Source organism: Perca fluviatilis, chromosome 2, assembly GCF_010015445.1.
Source record: "Perca fluviatilis chromosome 2, GENO_Pfluv_1.0, whole genome shotgun sequence".
Lineage (NCBI taxonomy): Eukaryota > Metazoa > Chordata > Actinopteri > Perciformes > Percidae > Perca > Perca fluviatilis.
In genome coordinates, this window is record NC_053113.1 from 32,634,086 (window position 1) to 32,659,676 (window position 25,591).

The 25,591-nt window shown below is 40.8% G+C and overlaps 1 protein-coding gene across 1 annotated transcript in view; it reads left to right on the top strand.

The window, feature by feature from the left end:
- The window catches only part of map3k10 (mitogen-activated protein kinase kinase kinase 10), a 39,722-nt gene that overhangs the window by 5,254 nt on the left and 8,877 nt on the right, over positions 1-25,591 (top strand). The window contains exons 2-5 of the mRNA XM_039780340.1: positions 20,920-21,100; positions 21,784-21,932; positions 23,715-23,890; positions 24,370-24,616. Of these exons, the coding sequence (XP_039636274.1) occupies positions 20,920-21,100; positions 21,784-21,932; positions 23,715-23,890; positions 24,370-24,616 (753 nt within the window). The remainder of the gene's footprint in view (positions 1-20,919; positions 21,101-21,783; positions 21,933-23,714; positions 23,891-24,369; positions 24,617-25,591) is intronic.

Below are 25,591 nucleotides of genomic sequence, written 5' to 3' on the forward strand. Positions count from 1 at the left end.
GAAAAATACAAAATACACAACAAAACTACGCAATACAGTAACGTGAGTAAATGTATTTCGCTACTTTCCACCTCTGCCAATGAACCATTGAAAAAGATTGTATTGTGATATGTTGCTGTATTGATTAATAGTCCCACTTCTAATATTGACATGTTTGCCGTCTAGATGTTCTGTATGTGGTTACATCTATTACTTTCTATGATTGGCCTGTAGGAAATCCACGGGGACAAGTGTACATTTACAAATGTACAAACATTCAGCCTTCTTGTAATCATTTCATGACATTACAGAAATGTGATATTCAAGTGTTGTCATTGAATGCTAACATACAGATGTTTTTACGGGAGCTGACACTGGATGAGAAACTTAAATTGAACCCAGCAGGGAGGCCTAAGTCCTGGAGAGCTGGTCTCCTTCTGCCATCTTTTCCCTGTCATCTCTCTCTGCACCTCCTCTTGCTCTTCTTCATCCTCCTCCTCTTTCCTCCCCTCCTCAAGGAGAGCAGTTCTGCTCTGCAACGCACTGAGCTATTTTTGGTCCTTTGTGCTACTTGCTGTTTTAAAGACGCAGTTGCAGTTGTTGGTGCATCAAAGAAAGAACACACAGTGAGCATCTAAGTGCATTTTGGTGTGTGTGTGTGTGTGTGTGTGTGTGTGTGTGTGTGTGTGTATACATGCAGGTCAGACTGTGTGTTTATATCAAGTGATGGGGAGGGAGTGTACAAATATGGGTAGAGTGCGCAGGATGCTGACTAAAGGCCTTTTAAATAGGGAGACAGGCAGAAAAGTAAGCGTAGCTTAAACACGCTCGTTGTTGATCTGCCGAAATGTTTCCCTAATCTTCAATCCTTCACTCGGTCTTCTTGAGTTTCACTCTTAAGCATGCATACCCTGCTCCCATCTCTTGACTCTCCCTCCTCCCTGTGTGGCTCAGTAACAGTAACGATGGGGGATCAGATGCGTATTGGACAGCAGAGCCTTGGCAACAACACCATAACACTGCCTTTCCATGGTGACATGGGCACTGCTTCTGTGTCACTGAGTCATACAGCTGCTAGCCGCTGTCCGCTGCTGCACAAAATGTCAGTCCCCCAATTTAGAGTATTGTCTGTGTGAAAATAGCAACTTAATAAATGCAGGAATGTCTAACGAAGGGCTTTGACCCTGTTTTCCACCCTGAACGATGACTGAAAATGTGTGGGTGCTAATCATTAAGTATGTGATTAGACTGTGACTCACACTCATACTGAGGGATGTTTGCATTAGCCTGGCAATGCCCAGAAGGGTGAGGCATGGAAAGAAAGTGAGAGAGACAGAGGTAGGGAGTCAAAAGATTTGGAGAATAACAGGGTGGAATAGATCAGGTTGTGAAGGGAAAATAAGCTCAGGGACCAGAGAGAGCAGAGATGTATGAAGCGAGAGAGGAGATGGATGGGAAACAACAAGAGAAGGAGAGCGCGGGGGATAAACAGCGGTTCATCTCAGTTTAGGGTTACACCTCAGCTCATTGTCCAGGTGCGCTGGTCTCAGGTGTCCTCTTTAAACCGCCGACCACTTGGCATCACTGCGGTTACAGAGCAGCTCAGGCCCCGAGCCTCTCCTGTCTTCCATCAGCCAGCTTCTGCGCTCAGTAAACACACAATCTTTATTCTCCCACAGAATAATTCATCAAGGCAAAATGTGACACTGCTCATAGACTCAGTGTGTTTGAAGCTTTACAAACATTTTACAACCCAGGGATTTTTTATTTTTGGCCCACTCAAATGCTTTCATCTAATTTTATCCCTGCCAAGTTAAAGATTTTTAAGACATGTCCTTGGGCATGTGTGAGTGTATTCTTTGTTTTAACCTGAGTGTTGTAGGTCAGTCAAGGCCCACAGTGAGTCTGTGTAACGGGGATAATCTGATTACTGTGACCTCCTTAGTGTGATGTCACAGCATGTTTGTGGGTTGGCAGGTCATGGTCCCTGTGGTCACACCTTACCTGTCTCTGATCCTGGATCAGCCTCCAGTCTCTCAAAGCATAGGGCACCAGTCCTCTTGGATTGGCTCGACTGACATGTGGGATTAAAGTAGAAACAATGGAAAGGTTCAGAGTGCCCTTGATCACTATGGGTGCAACTTTCATCTTCAAATAATCTGTTTTATTTTCTTGATTAATCAATTAAAGGGATACTTTGCCTATTTTAATCCAGCTCTGTGCCATCTTTATGTGGGCAGTGTGTTTAGATGAACGATGTTTGGCTTCCCTCCATGGCGCCAGTGCATGGAGGAGCAGAGCAGCGGAGGTCTGCTGAGATCAGACAAATTTCGGCGAACCTACGCTTTTCTGCTCCAATTTCGGCAGACCTCCGCTGCTCTGCTCCACAGGGAGCTCTGTGCACTGGCACCACTGAGGGAAGCCAAACACCGTTCATCTAAACACACTGCCCACACTGCCATGACACAGAGCTGGATTTAAATCAGCAAAATATCTTTTCAATTGTATGGTCTATAAAATGCTGAAAAAGTTGCAACTTGACACATTAAAATGTCTTTTTTTGTCTGATCAACAGTCCAAAACCCAAAGATATTCAGTTTACAGAACACTAAGAAAATAAGTAACTATCCACATTTGAGAAGCTGGAACCAGTGTGTTGCAGTTTAAGTTAGTCGATTGAGTAATCAATTAATCGACTAATCGCTTCAGCACCATAGATATTATATTATTATATTATATATTATATTATAATATCCTGATACAACCTAAAAGTTATTTTTTCATCATCTTTATGAACCAAAAGTAAGCGAGTAGTAGGCCTAGTTGAATGAAATTAATCTCACCACCTTATCTGCAATATTTTGAATTTTCCGAAATCACCAATAGTAATCGGTATTATAACTTTATAAAATAAAGAGGTGTATTTGGTCAAATATATTATAATATTTATTTAATATACTCAGTTCTCACTTTTATTACTACTGCCTGGATATGAGACTAAGTCATGGTTCCTTTTTAAAGTACATGTACACTGACACTTTATATGGAGCTCTATAGAGGCTTTGAGTCAGCTGCAGGTAAGACAATACAGGTGAGCTGATCACCTGTTCGCAGTAAGACACAGGCCAGGTCATATCTGTACCTGCCGCCTGCTCTTACATGACTGGAATGTCTCACTGTAAATGTTTAAATACATACCGCTAATCTTTGTCTTTCCCATTTAACACCTGATAGATAAGATGTATCCACCTTAATTCAACTCTTATTAAAACAAATGTGAATATAAGTTGTAATTTTATGGTCCCAGATGAAGCTTCTGTGATGTTTTACTGTCAATGCAGAGCCTAATAGACATGGTCATGGTTGACATTACCTGTTGTGACCACGGAACTTTCAAATGGACGCCATATTTACACAGTCAACAATCATCTGAACAGGGAGCCCTGTGTCTCGAAGCAGGCTTGTCAAGTATGCTGTTTGCTCATAGAGGAATATTTAGATTAAAGCAAGAAAATACAAATTTATCTAATAGATTTCCTTGGGCTTTTTCCTTTAATTTTGGTGTTAAACTAGCTACCATGACATCAACAACAGCACATGCTGCTGTAATAGCCAGTTAACAGATTAGCAAGGCGAGATATGGCAAATAGTCGCTGCCATTGAAAAGCCTGCATCTGGCTGTGTGTGTGTGTGTGTGTGTGTGTGTGTGTGTGTGTGTGTGTGTGTGTGTGTGTGTGTGTGTGTGTGTGTGTGTGTGTGTGTGTGTGTGTGTGTGTGTGTGTGTGTGTGTGTGTGTGTGTGTGTGTGTGTGTGTGTGTGTGTGAGAATGTAAGTGAGTCTGTTGAGGAAAGGATTAGAGTGGAGGCCAGTGCTGGTTGATAATCCCTTAGACAGACAGAGCGGTGGAGGCCGAGACTGTGACTAACTGGAGTGTGAGCTAGCAATACTGTATTAACTTAATACTTAACTACTTAAAATCAGTTTCAGTGATAGAGACTTGGAGGTAGTTGCTGTTTGTAAGTTTAAACGTAATGTAGTATAACGTATGTGGAGATTTATTCATCAAATAGCAATGGGTTGTACAACACAAGCTAATGTAGAGATTAGTTGTAACTAAATACTGTATTCACAACCAGTAACTGCCACGTAGCTATGTAGCTAACTGAACCGACTGACAAAGCTAACGTTTGCTTGCTAGTATGACCCAATTTCGAGATACGGTCAACACATTTGACCTGACACAAAAATAAACTGACACAATTTTAACACCACTTATCTCAAATTATAAAATGTCATGCTACTAACTTTAGTCTGAAGTTAAATAGCCTTGGTCAGGTCAAAATCACCTGATAACTTTAGCTAGGTTAGCATAATCTAATATTCTAAACTGCATGGATACTACAACTCTGAAACACATTCTCCTTGTATGCATGAATAACGCTAAACCTAATTATACCTACTTTTACAAAGGATTAGTTGTTGCTCAATATTTACAGACAAACCGAGATAAACCTCTCCAGGTGTGGGGTCAAAAAACTCCCAGCAAATTGAATTCAACAGAGCAAGATTTCGATCGAACAGAGATGGTCGTCAAAATCTGTCTGTCTGACTTTTGCTACACCTGGTAACTACCAGGTTATGTAGCTGAACCCATAGATATACGTAGAACCCGAAGATAGATAGATAGATAGATAGATAGACAGACATACACAGTATATATATATATATATGAATTGAACCAACTGACAAAGCTAACGTTAGCTTGCTGATTTACATATTAGACTGAAGACTAAAAGAGGTTATGGGATATAGTCAACACATCTGACCTAGTGCTTTAATTAAATTTGGATTTATGAAGAGCTGCAACCCAATCCTGATAGATAGTAGCATATTTACAGTTTCACTCCCTTTTCAGCCTTGTGTTTAAAGTGCTCATAGTATGCTTTTTTCCTTTTTCCCTTTCCTTTATTGTGTTATATATCTTTTTTTGTGCATGTAAGAGGTTTACAAAGTGAAAAAGCCCAAAGTCCACCCCAAAGGGACTTACCATCTCCAACAGAAAACACTGTTCACAAACCACTCCAAACTGCTCTATTGTAGTCCAGCCTTTACTTCCGTGACAAACGTGCATGCGTCACTTTGTAACACACGTTATTATACTCACCTAGCTGCTAGCGTGGCACGCCCTCATACTCTGCTTCTGACTGGGTAGTAGTTCTTACCTACTGAAAAGTGAAAAGTGAGGGGAACATGTTCACCAGTAGAAATTGGGCTCTTGGGACAGAATGATTACACGTCAGGCTGTGTTTTAATTTCTGCGGGCAATGTATGCACGCTTGGGGTGTGAGTAATAGGCCAGTGTGCATATGGAGGTCGGGCAGCAGGACATGCTGGCGCTTGGGCAGAGAACTCACTCCTACTATCACACTCATGTACACACTCATGTACACACTGCAACAGGGCAACAATGACCCCATTCTCATACAGCAGCCCAAGAAAGAACGAGAGGGCAGGGCCCACAATGGCAGAAGTCACTGCAGGGGGGATGGGGGGCGAAGGATGAGAGATAGAGGCAGCGAGGGGCGACTGGATGGAAGCAAGGCAGGATGGGTAAAGGAATGCAGTGGCTGTGGAGAAACCCCTGGAGGCTTGGTTGGGAAAGGGAATAGAGATATGGATGGGGGGAGGAAGAGATGAAGGCTGGAATAGGGAGAAGTATAAGGCCAGTTTGAGAGGAGGTCAAACCATTCTTCTCTCTCTCAGTGAGTTGGCTACAGATTAAGGCTAACGGCCTTGATGGACTCTAGACTGCAATTTTCCACTATCTGCGACTGTCTGTACTGCAGGCCTCATTATATCAATATACTTCAAGTTCAAGTCAAAGACACACATTATTTAACAACTGCAGCCATATGAACACCAGCACAAGCAGATAATAATCTAAAACAAATTCCCTTTAATGACAACCTGAGTCAAAGTAGATGTAGCATACTAAGCTTTCCAAATCATCTTGAACTGAACAAGTAAATTTATGTGCATTACTGTTTGAATAAATATATTTAAATGATACATTACAATTAAATGAAGTTCCAATGATATTGAGTGAGCCACAGAAAAAGGTTACTGTCCTCATTTTGTCCACCACCACTGGTCCAGACTGAAATAAGTAAAAAACATATGAAATGGATTGCTATGGAATTTGGTGCAGATATCCATAGTCGTGCTGCATCAGCCCTGGAGTAAGGTCTGGCTACACCGCTTATCTATTCTGGGATAGGGGAAAAGAAGGGGTGCAACTGGCGCTCTGGCATGTTTGTATTTCTTTAAACCAATCACAACCGTCCTGGGCAGTGCTAAGCCCTGGATGAAGCAATGGTGCTCTTGCAAAATACATAGCAGAGATAGGGGAAGGGGAGCGCCGGATGTCAGGCTTTATCCGAGCAGATATAGCCTGACATCTGTGGTTTTGAGTGCTTTATCTCCACACCTATTCAATGGATCACCGTGAAATATGGTTCATACATCCATGTCCCGCCTCAGGATGAATTGTAATAACTTTGGTGATACCATAACTTTTCATATAGCACCATCATCAGGTCAGTTTTAATCTGCCGAATACTTTGATTAAGGTGCAGATATCTGCAAAACTAATGCCATTCCCATCAGCCTCTGTACTTTGCATTTAGTGCTAAATGGCAAATGTTCTCATCCTAATCTAAGATGGTGAACATGATAAACAGTATACCTGCTATCAGCATGTTAGCATACAGTGACCATGTTAGCATGTTGACATTAGCTTTTAGCGTAAAGCACCACTAGTGTGGGTATATGCTTCTTAAAGCAGCAAATTCACCCAACAAACATACCGTAGCAGTGATGTTTTCTGTTTGCATGGGAGCAATCTGTTGTTGTGTTTTTCCTCTGTTGGCAATATCCATTCAGACTAAACATCTAATGTCATGTTGAGATTCAGTATCTCCACTGCAGCTCCAAATGGAGTTAATTTCGCACCAATCTCAGACATCAAATGTGGGTAAAAATGTGTGTCAGGACATTTTATTTTAGACTCAGTGTTATTCTGACAGCTGCAACAACAGGGAGAAAACCAGAGAGATGAGTTCTCCACCGACAGTCGCCTGATCAGACCAGAATGCACCGCGCAATAAGACACGATTCACATTGTGGAAGGGTTGATTTGACCTTTTCTCAGTAGTAGTGGACTGAGAACGCAGGTTGAGGGAAAATTATAGTACCTGACAACAAACTAAAAGTCAGGCTGATGACAACAAACCGTGAAGAGAATCAGGATTGTTAGGAGGACTTTGGACTGTTTTCAGTTCTCTGGCACGGTGGCACCACATGAACTCGGCCACACTGCTAACAGATGTTTGTATTGTCTCGCTGTCAGATGGGAACACTGCTGAGTTTCAGTCTGTCTCAGTGAGTGAGAGGGAGGGCTACAGTGACACAACTAAACCAAACAGTGACACCCAGTCAATGGCTGCATGATTGCAAATAAATACACATTCATGTGCCAACACGCCAACACACACACACACTCACACACACCCACACCCACCCCCAATTATTTTCTCCACTGCTCAATAAAAAGTTGATATGAAGCCAGTTAACAGTGTTGAGTCCCTGCTGCTCTCTTTTACTGCAGTGCAGCTCAGGCTCTCTGTGGCCCTGCCAAGCATACTGACACACATTTACACATCCTCCTGCTGTATGTTGTTGTACATTATGAATTGCATAATTCAGCTGAGTAACAGTTTTAGTGAAACACACTGTGGTTTGATTTGCTGCTCGTGATCACTTTTCAAATGTTAAGATTTTGTCACATTTTTTGATCACGAAACTGTATCCATACACACAAGTACACACACACACACACACACACACACACACTGTAACACCAGTAGATTATATAATTGCAGTGTATTTGCATAAACAGACCGAAAGCTGGAACATCTTATAGCTTCTAGTGTTTCTAAATCCCTGTCTGCAAAGCAGGCCCAAAGAGCAAGTTATTTTACTCTGTGTCAAGAGACAGGCGAACAGTTGTGCAGCAAACACCAACGTTAAAACGCCACAGGCAGTGCCTTTCCTTATCATCGCCTCTAATTCACCTCAGCTCTTCAGTCAGACGGAGCGTCTGAGAAGCAACGGCACGAGAGGTCGTCTGAAATTAAATCCAAGATGACAAAGTAGTGTAACCAGAGGTGAAAACAACTCCGAGACAAAACATTTGTGTTTTACTTTCTTCTTTGTTTTTTTGTTTTTTACTTTAGCTATCAAATGAGTTTTGGTTACGTAAAGTCAAAGTTTCCTGCAGAATAATGCTCCTGAATATAAACACAATACGACTTTCTGTTTCTCACCACTATACGGGGGCAAAGCCATACATTTCAGTAGACAAAGCGATAAACACAGTAATGTCACACACATTGGCATCTCCTGTGCTGTTGTACGTATGTTGGGTGGCTGTTGACTCTGCTGTTAGAGGGTCATTGTTGTTTGCCAGCAGCCTGGCACGGAGAGTGGGGAGTCGGGCCAAGCAGAGAGGGCGCTGGGTGTCCCCCGAGCCGAAAGTCCTTCACCCAGTTTCATAGTGGAGTCAAGTAGAGGACACTTCAGTCAGACAACAGAAGTGTAAAGTGTATAGAGTCAATACTAGAATGTAATGTTTTATTCAACGTTTATGTTCAGGAGAGATTTGACATGTATACGTGTCATGTTTTACACTTTAGTGGATTCCTGGACAACCCACTGAGAGCTCAGGTCTATCTTCTGTATAACTTATGCACAAATTAAAATGACATGCAATATTGAATTCAACATACAACACTGCTCAGTTTTTCGATGGATTATTGTTTTTATCAATTTTCACTCAGAGGTCTTTTCATGCTATAAGACTTTTTTTTTTTTTAAAGAAAGAAAATAGTTGTAATGACTGGATTTGCACTGGAAAGTTGAATTAAGCTGTTTGTTAGTCGGTGCATTTTTTGCATCATAACTAATAAGAACAATAGGTGACACTCCTTGTAAAATAAGTGAAAAAAGATCGGAATTTTGGTGATTTTTACTGACAAGTTTTGTTGTGACGCCTTCATCAGAGCTATTAGATGTGAATTAAATTCACCAAAGTAATACATGAGGTGATTATTTTGCTTTTTTTGTGCCAACGTTGTCCTAAAGCCTATTTAAGGAAACAAAAGTTGTAGTTATTTTTGCACCCAGCTAAAACCGCCTGTTTCCTCTTTTACCCACTAGAACGTTGGAAATGGTAAATTCCGCCTTGAATTTGGCTCCATATTGTAGCACACAAAAGAAGTTAACTTCTGTGCAATTCGTCAAACTAAAGGAGCCATAAAAGTTCAAATCTTTCATAAGTAAAAAAGCTCAAATCTCTCTAAAAATTCCCACACTGTAAGTACTCCCTTTTTCATACCACACACACACACACACACACACACACAGTCAACACAAAAAGAGCCTAGAGAAAGCCGCCTCATTTAATACCTCAATCTCTTCTGAGAGAGAGGCTGCCTGGTCACACGAATCTGGCAGCTGTGTTTGTGTGGAGACAACGTGAATGGCTGCAGGGTGAAACTGTGCCACTGTGCGGCTCAGGATTAGAGCCCTGATGGCCTGTGGTGGTACAAGTGGACCCAAGCCAGGGTATCAATGACATGGGAGCATACTCACTACAACCTCCATATCAAAGCAGGGGGGCGGTGGGGGGGGAAGACACCCAGTGATTCGCTGCACGTCTCACTCTGGTGTTGATCCGTTTTTATTCTTAATTGAGTGTTGCTTATGTTCTGAGATGCTCTAAATGCCGTCAAAGTCCTGTCTGTTTGAGGCAGTTACCACACTGCTACATTTTCCAACTTTTAGATAACTAAACTGAATGGTTTTGATAGAGAAACAACAGTTTGAATTTTTCACACTGTATTTGAATTAAATAGACATGGATTTTAGGTTATTTGAAGGTTTTTGTGTGTGTTTGGAGAGATCTTTCATGTCTTCCTGTGCTTGAAATCTCTTGAGAGACGAGATGTGTGAAAGCCAAAGGAAAATGGAGAGACCTATTGAGATACAAAGACATCTGGTATGTGCTGCCAGGAAAATGACAAAAGCTCTCCCTCCAGTCATCTCTCTTTACCTCTAGCAGCCCGCATCTTTTCATCCACTCATTATTACCCTCTTTCTCGTAGTGCTTGTTCCTTTTCACCCTCATCTCTCTCTCTCCGTTTCTTGCCTTTTCGTACTCTCCTGCACTGGCTCTTCCTCCCTTTTCGGCTGCTTCTTCGCCATATTTCATTCTACCCGCTTGCCCTCATTTCTGCAGCTCTTCACTCTTGTCATTTGTGTCCCTTTCTTGCCTCCTTCCTCCTCTCATCGTCTGTCTTCCCTCCCCCATTCATCATCTTCAAACCGCCACCCGTTTGCCCCCTCATCTTCTGCCCCCCCCACACACACACACTCCCACCAACACCCCACATTATGTACACACAATCGACCTCTCAGTTACTCTGTTTTTTTGACTCCCTGCACTTTTTTGCTTTCCCTGCGTCTCTTCTTCCATTTCTTCTCCCCGGTGTGTTGTGATGGTAGCCAGCCTGGCGACAGCTGCAACAGCAGACAGTCAGGCAGTGGGCACCGGCAGTGGGAGGGAGGGGAAGAGGGGATGATTATTTGGGAAAAGAAGGGATGCAAAGATGAAGAGACAGTCGTAAGGCAGTATGGTTGGAGGGGGAGGTTCCTTTTTTTGTTGGCAAGGTTTTGATCGTTGCCGAAACAGAGACGTCGGGCCTACAGGGGCGGGGGGAGCTGGCTGCTCAGCATCCCATGGGCCCGTATCTCATCTGTTGATGCACTGTCGGCTAGCTGCCATGTCAGTCAAGTTGCTGTATTTGTCACCCTGACAGACGGCTGGGACCAGCACTGAGGTGGTGCTGTTAGCCTAAACAACCAGCAGACCTGGGCATGCAGGGGATGAGAAGCTGTGAAGGTTTGGTGAGCTGCGGAGGGTTAGAGGGAGATATCAGAGACTCTTTCGCGAGTTTGTTGGAATCTGATTTGCTGATTTGGCGCCACGGCAACAGCTGTTCCACCCTACAACTACACCTGTGTTTGCATAAGAGAGGAGGATGAAAAAGCGACTAATGAGGGGAAAGGGAAGATGGGTTAGAAAGAGAAAAAAGGAAATGTCTGCAAAAAACCTTGCTAACTGCTCTCATACACTGAGAGAAATAATGTTCATGATGGTTGTTGTGTTTTTTTTTCTGTCTTGGAGAAGTTTATTCCTCAAATCCGGAACATCAACGATTTACGTACCAGATGGTAGAACAGTAAGGCTACACTTCCTAAACTGTTGATTATATACAGTAGATGCTCTGATTCCAATAGAGAATCCACTGAATTTAAAGGGGCACTTCCCAGAATGTTGGCTGACATGAATGTGGCAGATTTAAAACAAATGGTCAAAAAAAGCAATAGATGCTGAGATATCCTGACCTTGACTTTTCCCAATCTTGAGTGCGGGTTAAACTCTGGATGCTATCATTCCCATAATGCATCATTAGACCCTACTTTCTAAACTGCCAAATCTGTCAGACTCTCTGCCCACCACTTTGTAACGTAGGTGTTTCTTTATAAAAAAAAAAAAGTTCAAGGTTATTTTTCAGACTTTAGAAAGCTCACTGAGAAAATGAAGATTTCACATGAGGAATAGTAATCCTCAAATCAGTCGAGCGCCCTTTTAAACAGTAAATTAAGTGAGAAAAAGAAAAAACCAAGCATCCTCATAGACGCAGCAGGGTTTTCTTCTCCTCTTTCCCAGCATCATAGGCTCGGACTGTGACCTCTGCCCTTGTTACCATAACAACAAGTTAATGACACAGCAGACTGAATGGGGCCAAAATAACACAAAACAAGAAAAGGTTAACACGTCTTTTGGTGTCAACTCTAAAAACTGATTTGAACACTTTTGTGAAGTTCGTATCTTCATTGAGTCTCTATCATGGTGTGGCTTTCATCTTATGTTGGGAAATCCAGATCCAGTGCAGAAATACAGAATGCATTTGTCTCAATATGTGATTGAAGGGGTATTTCATTTGTCATTTTGCCAAAATGTAAACGGATTTTCACCCTTTCATACTACTCACTACGGCGTAAATTCACATGCAATCGCAAGGTAATGTAAGTCAATGGAGGCCAAACAAAATTTGACTTCTTCTATTATTTGAAATGTTAAAAGCCCTCCTAGGGACAGGTGTTGCGAATTAGCCATGGCTACAAACACTGTGATACAGGCATTGGATTGTTATTTCTGTAATAATCTATGTTTTTTGTATCTGTCCCTATTTAAATAAACTACAAATAAAAATAAATAAAACAGCATTGATGAACACGCTAAAAAGTGAGTATGCGTCTTGATAACGCGCCAAAAATGGCATATGAATTGGCGTGTCATACATACGCCACTTCATGAGATCAGACTGGACTTTGAGCTCTGAGGCCACTGATTAAAGATTGTGGTTTAGACAAGATCAGGCCAAAGATTGCAAAATAAATCAGGGAAGGTCAGTTTCACTACTTTATTGACCAGTTATAACGCAGACATCAAATGGACCAAAAATATATATCTTTTTAGCTCAACTTTAAATACACATCTGTGGACTTTAAAAACTGCAAAAGCCTGCATCAAATACTCCATCCTAAACTTATAGTGTATCCTCATTTCTCTGGTCCTCTTCTGTAGAGAGTTTCCAGATAAGAACCACCTAATGCCAAACATGTTTGTTTATAGTGTTATAAACTTTGATGGAAGTGGCTCTGACAGAAATACCACCACTCAGAGAAAAGGGCCATGGATTGCATTCCTCTGTGGGGAAATATCTGAGTGGGCTGTAAGCTAATGTGTCTCCTCTGCTTTATGCACTGACTAACCAGTCTGGAGATCATTAGTCAGGTTAAAGCCTCGCTGGTTACTCCTGTGTTTGAACATTGACTCAGTGGCATTTCTCAACACACAACACTGAGCCGGGGTCAGGGTCCAAGGATGGAGGAAAGAGCGGCGGCAGTTGAAAGGTTAAATCAACACTTAATCACACGGTGCAGGAAACCGCTGCGCTCTCTGATTTCTTTCTAAAAGTTTGACAATCAGCAGATGTTTTTTTAAAAGATTATTTTGTTGGGCTTTTCCACCTTTAATTGATAGGACAGCTAGGTGAGAAGGGGGAAGAGGAAATCGTCCCAGGTCAGATTCGAACCCTGGACCTCTGCGTCGAGGCATAAACCTCTCAGTATATGTGCGCCTGCTCTACCCACTGAACCAACCCAGCCACAATCAGCGGATGTTTTTGACAGCTAATCAATAATACTTGGCTGTGACAGAACTGCAACATGCTATAACGTCTCATACTGTGTGCCCTAAACCCTGCAGTCCTCAAAGTCTGCACTCAATGACAAATAGTGCATACTCACAGCGTGCCAGTCCTCAATGGGTTTAAATGGTATTGGTACACTTTCACAAGGCATCACACAGACCAGGGCCTATTTTCTACATTATCTGGATATCTTTTCTGGAGTAGAACCCCTTTCAAATCTGGAACATCTGGACATAAGAAACGTAATCAGGGTGCTCATATCAACAGAGCTGTAACGATTAGTCGATTAGTCTAACGACAGAAAATTATTTGGCAACTATTTTGACTGTATTGGATTTGTTGACTGTTGGTTGAATAATACATACTATTTGAAGAGGCCACTTTGGGCTCTGGGAAATTACACCGAGCATTTTTACTACTTTCTGACATTTCATTGACCAAACAAGGGAGAAAATAATGTGCATGTTAATCATAAATGAGAATAATGAGAAAGCCCTAACCAACAGCAAGAACAGGATCACTTTATAATACTAATTATTAACTTGATACTAAAATTAGTTTAATTGCAAAATGTACAGTAATTCTTGCAATGTGGCTCCAGGGCTAGCAATATCTGTCAGCTATCAAAATCAAAATGTATAATTTGTCCAATACTTTGGTTTGTGAACACATGCCTGCATAACTAATGGCATTACCTTCAGCCTCAGCTGTACTTTAGTGCTATTAGTAGACATAAGTCAATGTTAGCACGCTAAGATGCTTATATAAGATGGTGTACACTGTTAAATATGAGCATTGCTACTACTACAACTTTACATTTACTTCACCACTGAGGCTTAAAGTTCTCATATTATGCTTTTTGTCTTTTTTCCCTTTCCTTTGTGTTTTTTATTCACGTTATAGGTTTACAAAAGTGAAAAATCCCAAAGTCCACCCCAAAGGGACTTCCCATCTCCAACAGAAAACACTGTTCACAAACTGCTCCAAACAGCTCTATTGTAGTCCAGCCTTCACTTCCGTGACAAACGTGCGTCACTTTGTAACCAAGGTTATAATCGTTAATGAAAACGAACGAAATAACAAAAACTAGGTGGGAAAAAACATTGTCATTAACTGAAATAAAAATAAAAACGAGGCATTGCAGAAAAACGATAACTAACTAAAACTGTAATGTGTTTAGCAAAACTAAAATAAAATTATAGAGTAAATGTCCTTAGTTGTCGTCTTTTTCAATGTCTTTCATAGAGCAAATAACGTTATATCTTTCAGAGTTGACATTTCCGACCATAGACATCTATACAGTTTACGACTGGTAACCCAGAAATTCAGACTTTCCATGTTTTATTGAACACAACATAGTCCGTGCCCCTCACCTGGAATCATGGCGGTACCGAAAGTCAGAAGAAAGCAGCAGAGTCCTATTTGGGATTACTTTGAAAATGACTGTGTGTCAGATAAAAGCAAGTGCCTCGCAGTGGAAGGTCGTAAAATATGTGGACAATTTATTAAAAGGGAAAAATCCCTTGAATTTGAAAGTACATTTAAGAAGTGTGCACAAGGAGGGCAACCTAGCTTACCGGTACCTCAACCATAGACCTCAACAAGGTAAAGGAGAACGCCAAGCCCCCCTCCCCTGAAACAGAAGCTACCTCCGGTAATGTAAGGGCCAGGCAGCATGACGGAGACAACCGCAGGACAGAAAACACTACAGGAGTGCTTTCACCAGCGACCCGATAGATGCTGGTTAGTAAATACGCAACAACACCACAAGCGGGAGGAAGCGTTGGTTAATTTGTTTATCAAACCACATCAGCTTCCAGCTGAGATGGTGCTTTATATTGCCAGCTGTCTGGATCTCAGTGTACTTGAAGTGTCCAAAATATTCACTGTTGTCATGTAATGATGTCAAGTACAACATATGCAGTATTGTATTGCTATTCAACTGCAATGATTAGAGCTTAGCTATAGAGCTGCAGCACATGCATCTAATGCTGGGCAGCCCAATTCATTGAGTTGCCTAGTTCATTTTGAGATGGTTCATCTAAATGTGTTGGCCGTCTAGAGTTTATTTTTATTTTTCATGTTCTTTTCTCAGTTGAGCTCCCTGACACTCTGACAGCAATGTCATGTGTGGCTCAAAAATGGGTTGAATACATGCTGTTCGTGTATGTCTTCTTTAGTCTGTTGGCTATTTAGGTTTGTTCCTGGCACACGTCACTTACACATTTTGCACTTACTGCGACGTCTTGTGTAGACTGTTTACGTATTTGTGCCCATATGTACATTTTATGTACTGGTGTTATTGTTGAATACATTGTGAATACATATTTCTAAAATTGTATGATGTTTTTGTTGATTATTTTGTTATTATTACACAATACTTTTTTCTGACCTTTTTGAATCTTGGCCCTGACAAATAACCCATATTACAAAAAAGACTAAAACTAACACTAAAACTAATAAAAACTAAGCATTTAAAAAAAAACTAAACTAGCAAACCCACTTTAAGAACTAATTAAAAGTAAACTGAATTTGAAAACAAAAAGTCCAAATGAAATAAAAATAAAAACTAATGAAAAATGCAAAACTATAATAACCTTGTTTGTAACGCATGTTATAATGCTCGCCTAGCTGCTAGCATGGCACGCCCTCATACTCTGCTTCTGACTGGCTAGTAGTCCTTACCTACGTACTGTGCATGTGCGACTCCCAACAAAGATGGAACAGACAGACTGATCTCATGAAGTGGCGTATGTATAACACGCCAATTAGTAAGCCATTTTGGCGTGTTATCAAGACGCATAATTGCTTTTTAGTGTGTTTATCAACGCAATTTGCCTGCCCTTGACCTACATTACGTAGCGAGTAGTATAAAGGGACGTAGGTCTGCATGAGGAGGTTGGTTAGGGTGGTGGATGGGTAAAACACAGGACTTTCACCCAGGAGAGCTGGGATTGTGTCCCGCGTGTGGTGATTTTCAGCCGTTTCTTTTTTTTTTTTTAAGCCTTCCCCAATGTTTCTTTCCTAAACCCAACCGTTTATTGTTTTCCTAAGCGTGTTTTTGCCATTATTTTCTGTGTTTTTGTCAGTTTTTTGTGTTACTAAAGCCTTTCCCTGTGTTCTTTTCCTAAACCCAACCTTTTTTTTAATTTACACGCGTGACGTTCTCGCGATAACACGCAACGTGACGACGCCACGTGGTGGGTTTGTTTACATCTGCTGTATACAGCGTAGACATACACGTGGATAGCTGAAAATGCGTACAGATAACACGCCATTTGGCTTCAGGAAAGTGCCGTGTATGTTTACGCAAAGTCATGATGCCACGTTGGAACAGAAGTGAGATGTCTCACTCTGTAGCTAAAACAGAGAGCTCAACACACAGGGTGAAAAAGAGGAGCTGCAGCAATGTGCAGTACAACAAAAATATGGTGTTTTTTGAAAATTAAACCATGTAAACCTATTCTGGTACAATCTCTAAATACAATTATGACCCTGAAAATGAGCAAAATATGAGCACTTTCAGGTCAGAAACAAACTTCGGACCTAATTTTTTTTTTATATATCTCACCGTTTGGTTTTGATCACAGCCTCACAGAGCTGCTAACTAACTGCAGACTCGTGTTTTATCAGCAAGACATTATTTAGTAGCTCTCTGTAGGTTACAAACATAACACAGGTCATTGATAAGATAAAGTCTGATTGATATCAGCTTTGCACAGAAAGGTCTCAGTGGAGGACGGATACTCTTTGCATATAAAAATAATTGGGTCAGCTACTGAATGCTTGAATCTTCACTGAAACACTGAAAGTTCATTATTTGATCGTGGCATTTAAAGAGCAGTGCAGCAGCAGTTATTCCTGTTGATTACTATAATAGTAAAATTGACATATTATAGTGTGATGAATCAATGACACATCCAGGCCTGTTATATTTCCCATGATGCATGTTGCTATGGAAGACTTTGTAGTAACCAGGGAGCTTGTCAGCTGTATTTCTCGCTTTCATCTCATTTGTGTGCTTTGCTCTATTTTGAGATAACATTTCCAGCTGCACTGCATTGTGTAAAAGCCACATTATCCTTAAGGACTTTTTCCGCCCTCCCTCTCTGATAAAATGTGCTGTGATGCCTCCGATGCCCTCGCGGGTGTTATTTGTGTAACGCTGCACTTCAGGTTTCTGTGCTGCCAGTCGAATACAAACATGTTGATCCTTGGTGTTTGACGTATGGATGAACCGCTGGCGGTAGTGAAAACCTGTGGCAGGATAAATGAATGAACATTCGCAGGTGGTGTCGAGAAGCTGCATGGAGAGTGCGAAGTAACACGATGATGTTATAATTAAATCAGGAGGAGCAGGTGGAAGCGCTGCTTCGCTCACGCGTTCAGTTTCTGTAAACAGGCCTCAGTTTCTGTCTTTCCTCGTTAGCCTCTTCTTTTTCTGTACTCTCTGTTCCCACCCCGCCCTTCACCTACAGGCCATGATGTCCTTTTTCCCCGTATGGATGTGCTCCATATTTACTGTATACAAACAAAACGAACCAGGAACGGTAGACGGTGTGAGGAGGATACACCCATTTAAGCATGCAAACACATCTTTCTTTCCGAGTCCGTCTGGACTCCATCTTTTGTTTTCCAGAGAAAGAGTTAGCCCCGAGGAGACAGCTGTCCCTCACAGAGACGACAGCATCAGAATAGAAAAGATGACGGGAGACATGTTTTGAAGTACTTCTTCACTTTTAGTTTTCCATTTCAATGCTACTTTATACTTCTTGTTCACTATATTTTAAAGCAAAATATATACTTGTCATGCTACTACATTTATCTGCCAGCTGGAAATTTGACATAGCAACAATGTGATCTTATAAAATATTATGCATTTTTGTAGATTAAAACTGCTCAACGTTATAAGTCGGGCAACTAGTAATTTAATTGTAGCTGAATCTGATGATTATTTTCTCTATTAATTAATTAATTGTTGGGTTGATCAGAAAATAGTGAAAAATGCCTAGAAAAGTTGACATGTTAAATAAGATTTAATACGATTCAATCTACTTTAATAGAAGACTAAGAAAACCAGCAAATATTAACACTTGAGAAAATGGAATCCGTAAATATTTGGCATTTTTGCCCCAACTTGTTGCCGAATTATTTTCTGTTGCTCCCTTAATTATTTTCATTATCACTTATTTAGCAGAATATTTTTTTATTTTTAACTACTGGCCATGATACATGGTGACATAGTTAAATGTTTGAGTAAAAGTACTACCACAATGTAAAAATAATCCATTACAAGTAAAAGTCCAGCATGTAAAAGTACAGAAGTATCAGCAAATGTACTGAAAGTATCTAAAGTAAAAGTACTCATCCTGCAGAAAAAATTTCACTGTGACTGATACATTATTATATATGACATTCATTATTTTATACTGATGCAACAGTGTGTAAGCAGCATTTACCTCCTGTAGCTGTTCCAGGTGGAGCTAAGTTGAGCTACTTGTACTGTTACACTGGTTGGTAGTTTAGTCCAGTGATTCCCAACTGGGTTAGGAAGAAAACAAATCTAAGTACTGTTAAACAAATGTGTGTTAATGTTTTAACGTTTTTTCCAATCTTTGCTGTTACTTGTTAAATATTAATAATGTGACCTCTTTGGGCCTTGAACAATTATTTTAATGAAAGCCATTTGAGAGGTTTAGAGGGGAAATGTCTCTCACACACACGTGAAAGTTTTGTAACTGTTCCCAGACCAAAAAAGTTCATCTTAAACAATGTGCTGATCTTGTTTGAATGTTAAATCTTAATCTGAAAGGTTATCAGTAACTACAGCTGTCCAATAAATGTAGTGGAGGGACAATTACAATATTTCCTTCTGAAGTATAGTGGGGTAGAAGAGAAAAATATTAGTATTTCCAAGAAAAATTATCTTGGAAATACTCAAATACAAGTACTTCAAAACTGTACTTGAGTAAATCTTCTACCACTGATTGTTTTATTTAACCAACAGTCCGAAAGACAAAGACATGCAGTTCACTATCATATCTGAGAGAGAAAAGCATAAAATCTTCACATCTGAGAAACTGAGAATTTGGCAATTTTGCTTAAAAAAATGACTGAAACGAGTAATTGATTATCAAAATGCTTGCCAGTCGACTAATTGATTAATGGATTGTTTCAGCTGTAATATAAAGTTACATTTAACTACTGCTCACACATCAATGCATCAGTAAGCATATATATTATAATATAACACTGAAGGGGAAAAGAGAACTTTTAAATGTAGGACTTTTACTTGTAATGGAATATTTTTACTGTGTGGTATTGCCACTTTTACTAAAGGAAAGGATGTGAATACTTCTCTCCAACTATGGAAATATGTACAGACTGGTCTGAGATCAATTCTTTATCACTGAAACTGGTCTCCTGGCAAGCTTGTGGACAGAGCAGAGCACAGAGAGGCACACCTTTATCACGTGTGTGTGTGTGTGTGTGTGTGCACGCAGGAGTGCATGTGTGTGTAAACAAAGACACTGCTGTGTGTGTAGTCTCTCTCCACCACCCTTTGCATACGCCTGTAGATAAGTGAGAGAGAGAGAGAGACAGAAAGCACCCCCCACCTGCCTCCCAGTGCCCGTGAACTGTGAACACTCCAAATATTTCCATAACCAGCCCTCACGCAGAAATGGAGGAAGTCGTACATGGAAGGGAGGGAGAGGAGAGAGAGAGAGAGAGAGAGAGAGAGAGAGAGAGATGAGGTTAAATGGTAACATTAACAATGATACATTACAATGACTGTCACTGTATGGGCAATATACACTCGTCATCACACACTGCTGGACCAGAGGGGCCAGTTGTGCCCTCTAGCAGAAACCTGACTAGGACACTGGTCCGACCACACCTGTACTGTAAACACGATTGTTATTATTGAACATGCACACCTTTTACACTTTTGTTTTTGAATGTGACACAGTTCAGTTAAATATTTAGAGTATTAAAATTGACTTCATGTTTTGGTTTTCAGGGTGTTTTTGCTCTCAGAAACAATCAACAAGACTATGTGGTCAAATGTTGATGATTTACCAGTCCATCCTATTCATTATACAGTTTGACAATTTTATCTGCTGATTTTTTTTGTATACATAAATCAGTTGTTTGGTTTTATATAATGAAATATATAATTCATAACTGAAACAATATTCAAAGGCTAAGCTGAGGTCTTCAAACTGTTTTGTTTGACTAAAAGTCCCAAACATTTTTAATTTACTATCATAAAGAAGTAAAAAAAAAAAAAAAAAATCTAATTCACATTTAAGAACTTGAAACCAGTACATTTCTTGTACTTTAGTGAAAAAAACTAAACAAAAACAGGATTTTTACTGTAATAATTCCTGACTTGTTGAGCTCTCTTTGCCGTTTGACCTCTTGTCAGTGAGCATTTCCATTACTAAAGCAGTTTTTGTTTGTATTTTTCTGTCTAAAACATAATATACTGTGTGTACAGGGCTGTCATATTTTAACACAAGATTCTGCTCCTCCTCAGTCCTCATCCTGGAGCCGGTGGAGCATGACGACTTGGGCGGGAGAACCCTGAAGATCACAGACTTCGGTCTGGCCAGAGAGTGGCACCAGACCACTAAGATGAGTGCAGCCGGGACATACGCCTGGATGGCCCCAGAGGTCATCAAGCTCTCACTTTTCTCCAAGAGCAGTGATGTGTGGAGGTACTGCACTCGTGTCTGTGTTTCACCTTATTCTCCCGATTTATACAGAACGTCTTCAGGCGGGCTGTCGAAGGGGGGCTAACATGTCACAATGTGAACTCCAGATGTTTTACGTATATGTACTATGTATTTAGAGTAATAGTAATAAGAAACATGGCTAAAAATAATCACAGGTCATTTCAGAGATAGAGAGCGTTCCTATTGGCTGTTCTAAGCATGCATTGCCTGTGTGACAAAGAAGGGAGAGGGAGAGCTGCAGGAGACAACTCTACTTCAAACTCTACTTCAAATTTTTTTTGTTGTTGCATTCTAACCACTACTGATTTAAACCATGTGATTTAAATGTCACGATTTGAAAGATGTTAGTAATTGTATGTCATTTTATGTATGTATCAGAAGTTGAACGAATAACTGTAAATCCTTTGTGTATTCTGTTTATATGTACACACAATATTAATGCATCAGTAATAATCAAATTATATATATATATATATATATATGTTTTGTATATAAAATCTTTACAGTAACTAGTACCTACATTCGTCAGATAAATGTAGTGGGAACTGTGGCCACTGATAAGAGATGGTCACTATCGTCCTATTCGAGGATAGTTTTTGCCGTCAGATGTGACATTAAAACATAGAAATGAATAAAACCATCCTTGTGTTTGTCTCTCGTCACAGTTTCGGTGTGTTACTGTGGGAGCTGCTGACCGGCGAGGTTCCCTACCGGGAGATAGACGCGCTGGCGGTCGCTTATGGTGTCGCCATGAACAAGCTAACACTTCCCATCCCCTCAACGTGCCCTGAACCTTTCGCTCAGCTGCTGGGAGGTAAGCAGCCTGGACACTCTTGAATGATTATTATACCGCTATTCATAATTCGGAGAGTCAATGCTGCTTTCCTTGTTGAGAAAGTGATTTTCAAGTTGTCTTAAGTCGAGACAAACAGCTTGACAGTTTTTTTTGTGGGTACAACTTCCTCCTACTTATCCGATTCATTAATGGTTGACAAGTTATTTTTCAAAAGCTTTATTGTGCTCTGTGTTTTGGGATTGAACTGTACACCGGTCATCAAATATAATTTTAAACATGTCACAGATGATGAAAGTGGTCAAACCGTACTTGAATTTTTGAGGTAACAGATGTTTTTATTCTGCATCTGGGAGCTGAGATGAACACGAAGAGTTAAAATGGATGGAGACCGTCTTGAACAGTTTCATTAAGTTGCTTTTTAAACATCCTCGTGTAGTCCTGCGCCTGGGCTCCCCATGGCCAGATTTCTGCTTTTCACCTTGCAAACAATCCAGGCAGCAACTCTGTTAACAGTGGTGGAGTATTAACCAGCTCTTGTTTCACAGTTCAGGTCTTCTGTTTAAACACACACCTGCCTTATATATCCAAACTGCCTTAACGTGCTTATTCCCAAGCCTTTTTTTGTTCGTTTTTTTTTTTATGCGGAACGGCTAAGCTGTGGGCCAGGTTTTTCTAAACTGTCAGCCAACTTCAGTCACCTCCCTCCACTTCTCTCCCACTCCGCTCCTCATTTCCCCTCTCTGTCCACTTCATCTTATCCATGTTCATCCGCTAATCTCTCCTTTGTTATCCCTCGCTGCTCGCCCTGTTTACTCCTGTCATCATTTCACTTTCATCTCCTCCCTCTCCATCTTTTATCCACATACTCTTTATGCTAATTTATTTTACCTATTAAATAAATGTTACCTGCTGTAAACCATATTTTTAGCCTGCTCTTAAATAACATTTTACTTGGTGTGTTGAAGCTTTTTTATTCTTTTTTTTAAACATGAACTGCTTCTTTTTGTTTGTCTTTTTAGATGGTTATGGCTGTAATTTAGTGTTTAGTGCGAGGCAGTACTGATCACTGTAGGTGTGCACCATGTTTCTGCAACACTGTCAGTCAGGGTTTGGCTCATTATGGTTGCCATATGCTGTCCCATCTTGCTCTCTTCTACTTCCGTTATTGCCTTATTTACTGCCAGAAATGGAAAAGAGAAAAAAGTGACCAAAATCAGCAATGATTAGAGCCTATTGATTCTACCTGAGAAAAGTACCTGACAAATGCACCACTTTTTTTGAAAAATTAAACTTATGTTAGAAAGATTTGTTTTTAGTACGATAGAACGATGGGTTTGGGGCTGAGTACTACAGACTGGGTGGGATATCAGAGAGATGGATTTGATGGTGTTGCTGTTGTCATACGATTTGTTTGACAAAAAAAAACACCAGGCTTATCCTTTAAGCAAGAGTGTCAGCAGAAACTACCTTTGTGCTTTTAAACACCTTTTCATGTAGTGTTAGCTGTAAAACGTGGTGTTTTGTGAATGGAAAGGGGCATGCATCATTTTCTTTTCTGAATAGTATAACATGAGTCAAAGCCAGGATCAGAAGACTGCCCTATAAATAAAAACATTTGCTTCACCAAGTCAGTTGTTTCAGATAAAACATCTTTGACACCACCTAGCTTTTGTTCCTACAGAGGTTAAATGCACTTATTGTAAATCACTGGGGTTAAAAGCATCCAATTAGGGCAATAAAAGACATCATACATGACACTAACCTCAGTAATAACTCTTCCTTTTGTCTCTTATCTTGCAGAGTGCTGGAGCCCAAACCCCCGCAGCAGGCCCTCCTTCACCAGCATCCTGAAGAGACTGCAGGCCATTGAGCAGTCGGCCATGTTTCAGATGCCTCTGGAGTCCTTTCACTCCTTACAAGAAGACTGGAGGCTGGAGATCCAGCAGATGTTTGACGAGCTCAGGGCCAAAGAGAAGGTGAGAAATCTGAAAACACAGATCACAAATCAGGTCTTATCAGAGGTGAATTTATTATTAGCTGAATACGTCTGTAATTTTAGAGAAATGTTCAGCTCAGTAGACTTACATTTTGAGGACTATCTGTGTTTCATTAGAGTTTATTTAACAGAAGAGAGATTTCAGCAGACAGTCCCTTTTCATATTTAGGGTGGGAGGAATCTCACAACATCACTATCTGTCTGAGGCGTTTTTGCAAATCAGAATCACCTTAGCAACCATAGCAACAAGCAGATTGCCAAAAGGTGTTAGAGGAGGTGCTGCTGTGCTAATAACCTCTCCTCAACCTCTATTCCTATCTTTCTCGCTCTCCTCCTCTTCCTCATCCTCCCTATGCTGTTCCTCTCCCTCTTCTGTTCTCTCTCTCCCCTTACCTCACCTCCTCATTCTCATCCTCTTATGCATCCTTCTCTCCCTCTCCTCTCCTCTCCTTTCCTCAGGAGCTGAGGTCCTGGGAGGAGGCATTGGCTCGAGCAGCCGAGGAGCAGAGGGAGCAGGAGGAGCAGCTGAGGAGGAGAGAGCAGGAGCTGGCCGAGAGGGAGATCGACATTGTGGAGCGAGAGCTGAACATCATCATTCACCAGATGTACCAGGAAAAACCCAGTGTGAAGAAAAGAAAAGGACACTTCAAGAAGAGCAGATTACTGAAGCTGGGCCGAGACAGCAACTGTATCAGTCTGCCCTCTGGTGGGTGGAAGAGGGATCTGCAGGCAGATTGTTCAATTTGCTTTAATCTGATGAATCAGGTGCACTAAACTGGCAGAGCTCCCAGTTACATGGTGTTTTTGTAATAAAGTGCATCTACGGTACACCGACACACTGCCAAGTAAATGCCACTTCAATCTCCTTTATTATGAAAAGAGGAAAACCACACTAAAATCCAGTGATTTCCATGTATCATCATCGCTTCACACTTGCTTTTGAGGAAAGTGTGGTCCAAATCTTAGTGATACTTCCAGTTTAATTTGACAAGTAAATAACTAAAATATCAACTGACTAAATTGGGAAATAAGACATTTCATCAGGTGATTAATGGACTACTTGTTTCAGCATCAGTTTCTTACACACTAGAATTGTATTGTGGGAAGTCCACAGTATATGTTACAGTCCAGTCAAACAGCAAGAGTTCAGCAATTTATTGACGAAGTAAAGATTTATAAGCTTACAGGCAGGCAGATGTTCCAGGTATAAAGATACAAATTCAAATTTAGGTGGCTGGAAAGCAAAGGGTATGCCTAGCATAACAAACATTGACAATCTGGCAGGGAATGAGTGAAAAAAAAAAGAAAGAAAAAAAAGGGCATGGTTATATACTGCTGGGGCTGATGAGGGGAAGTGGAGACAGGTGAGCAGGTGGAAGGGAGAGTCAGGTGACTGGGACAGGTGGGAGAGTCTGAGGGCATCTAGTGGATGGATGGAGAATGGCAACGCAGGGGTCTAGGAAAGTAAGCAGTGGCCGGAGACAGAGACGGAGGGGCAGACTGAGTAAAATGAAAACAACTAGGACAAACATTATGACCATATCTCTGTTTTATGGAAATGTTTCTCCAATATATCATGCATGGTAAAATCAAAGAAGACTTGCATGGCTTGAATTATATTGTTTTGGGAATTGTACACACTGAGACACAGTAGCAAGCTGACAGGAAATCAAGGGAGAGA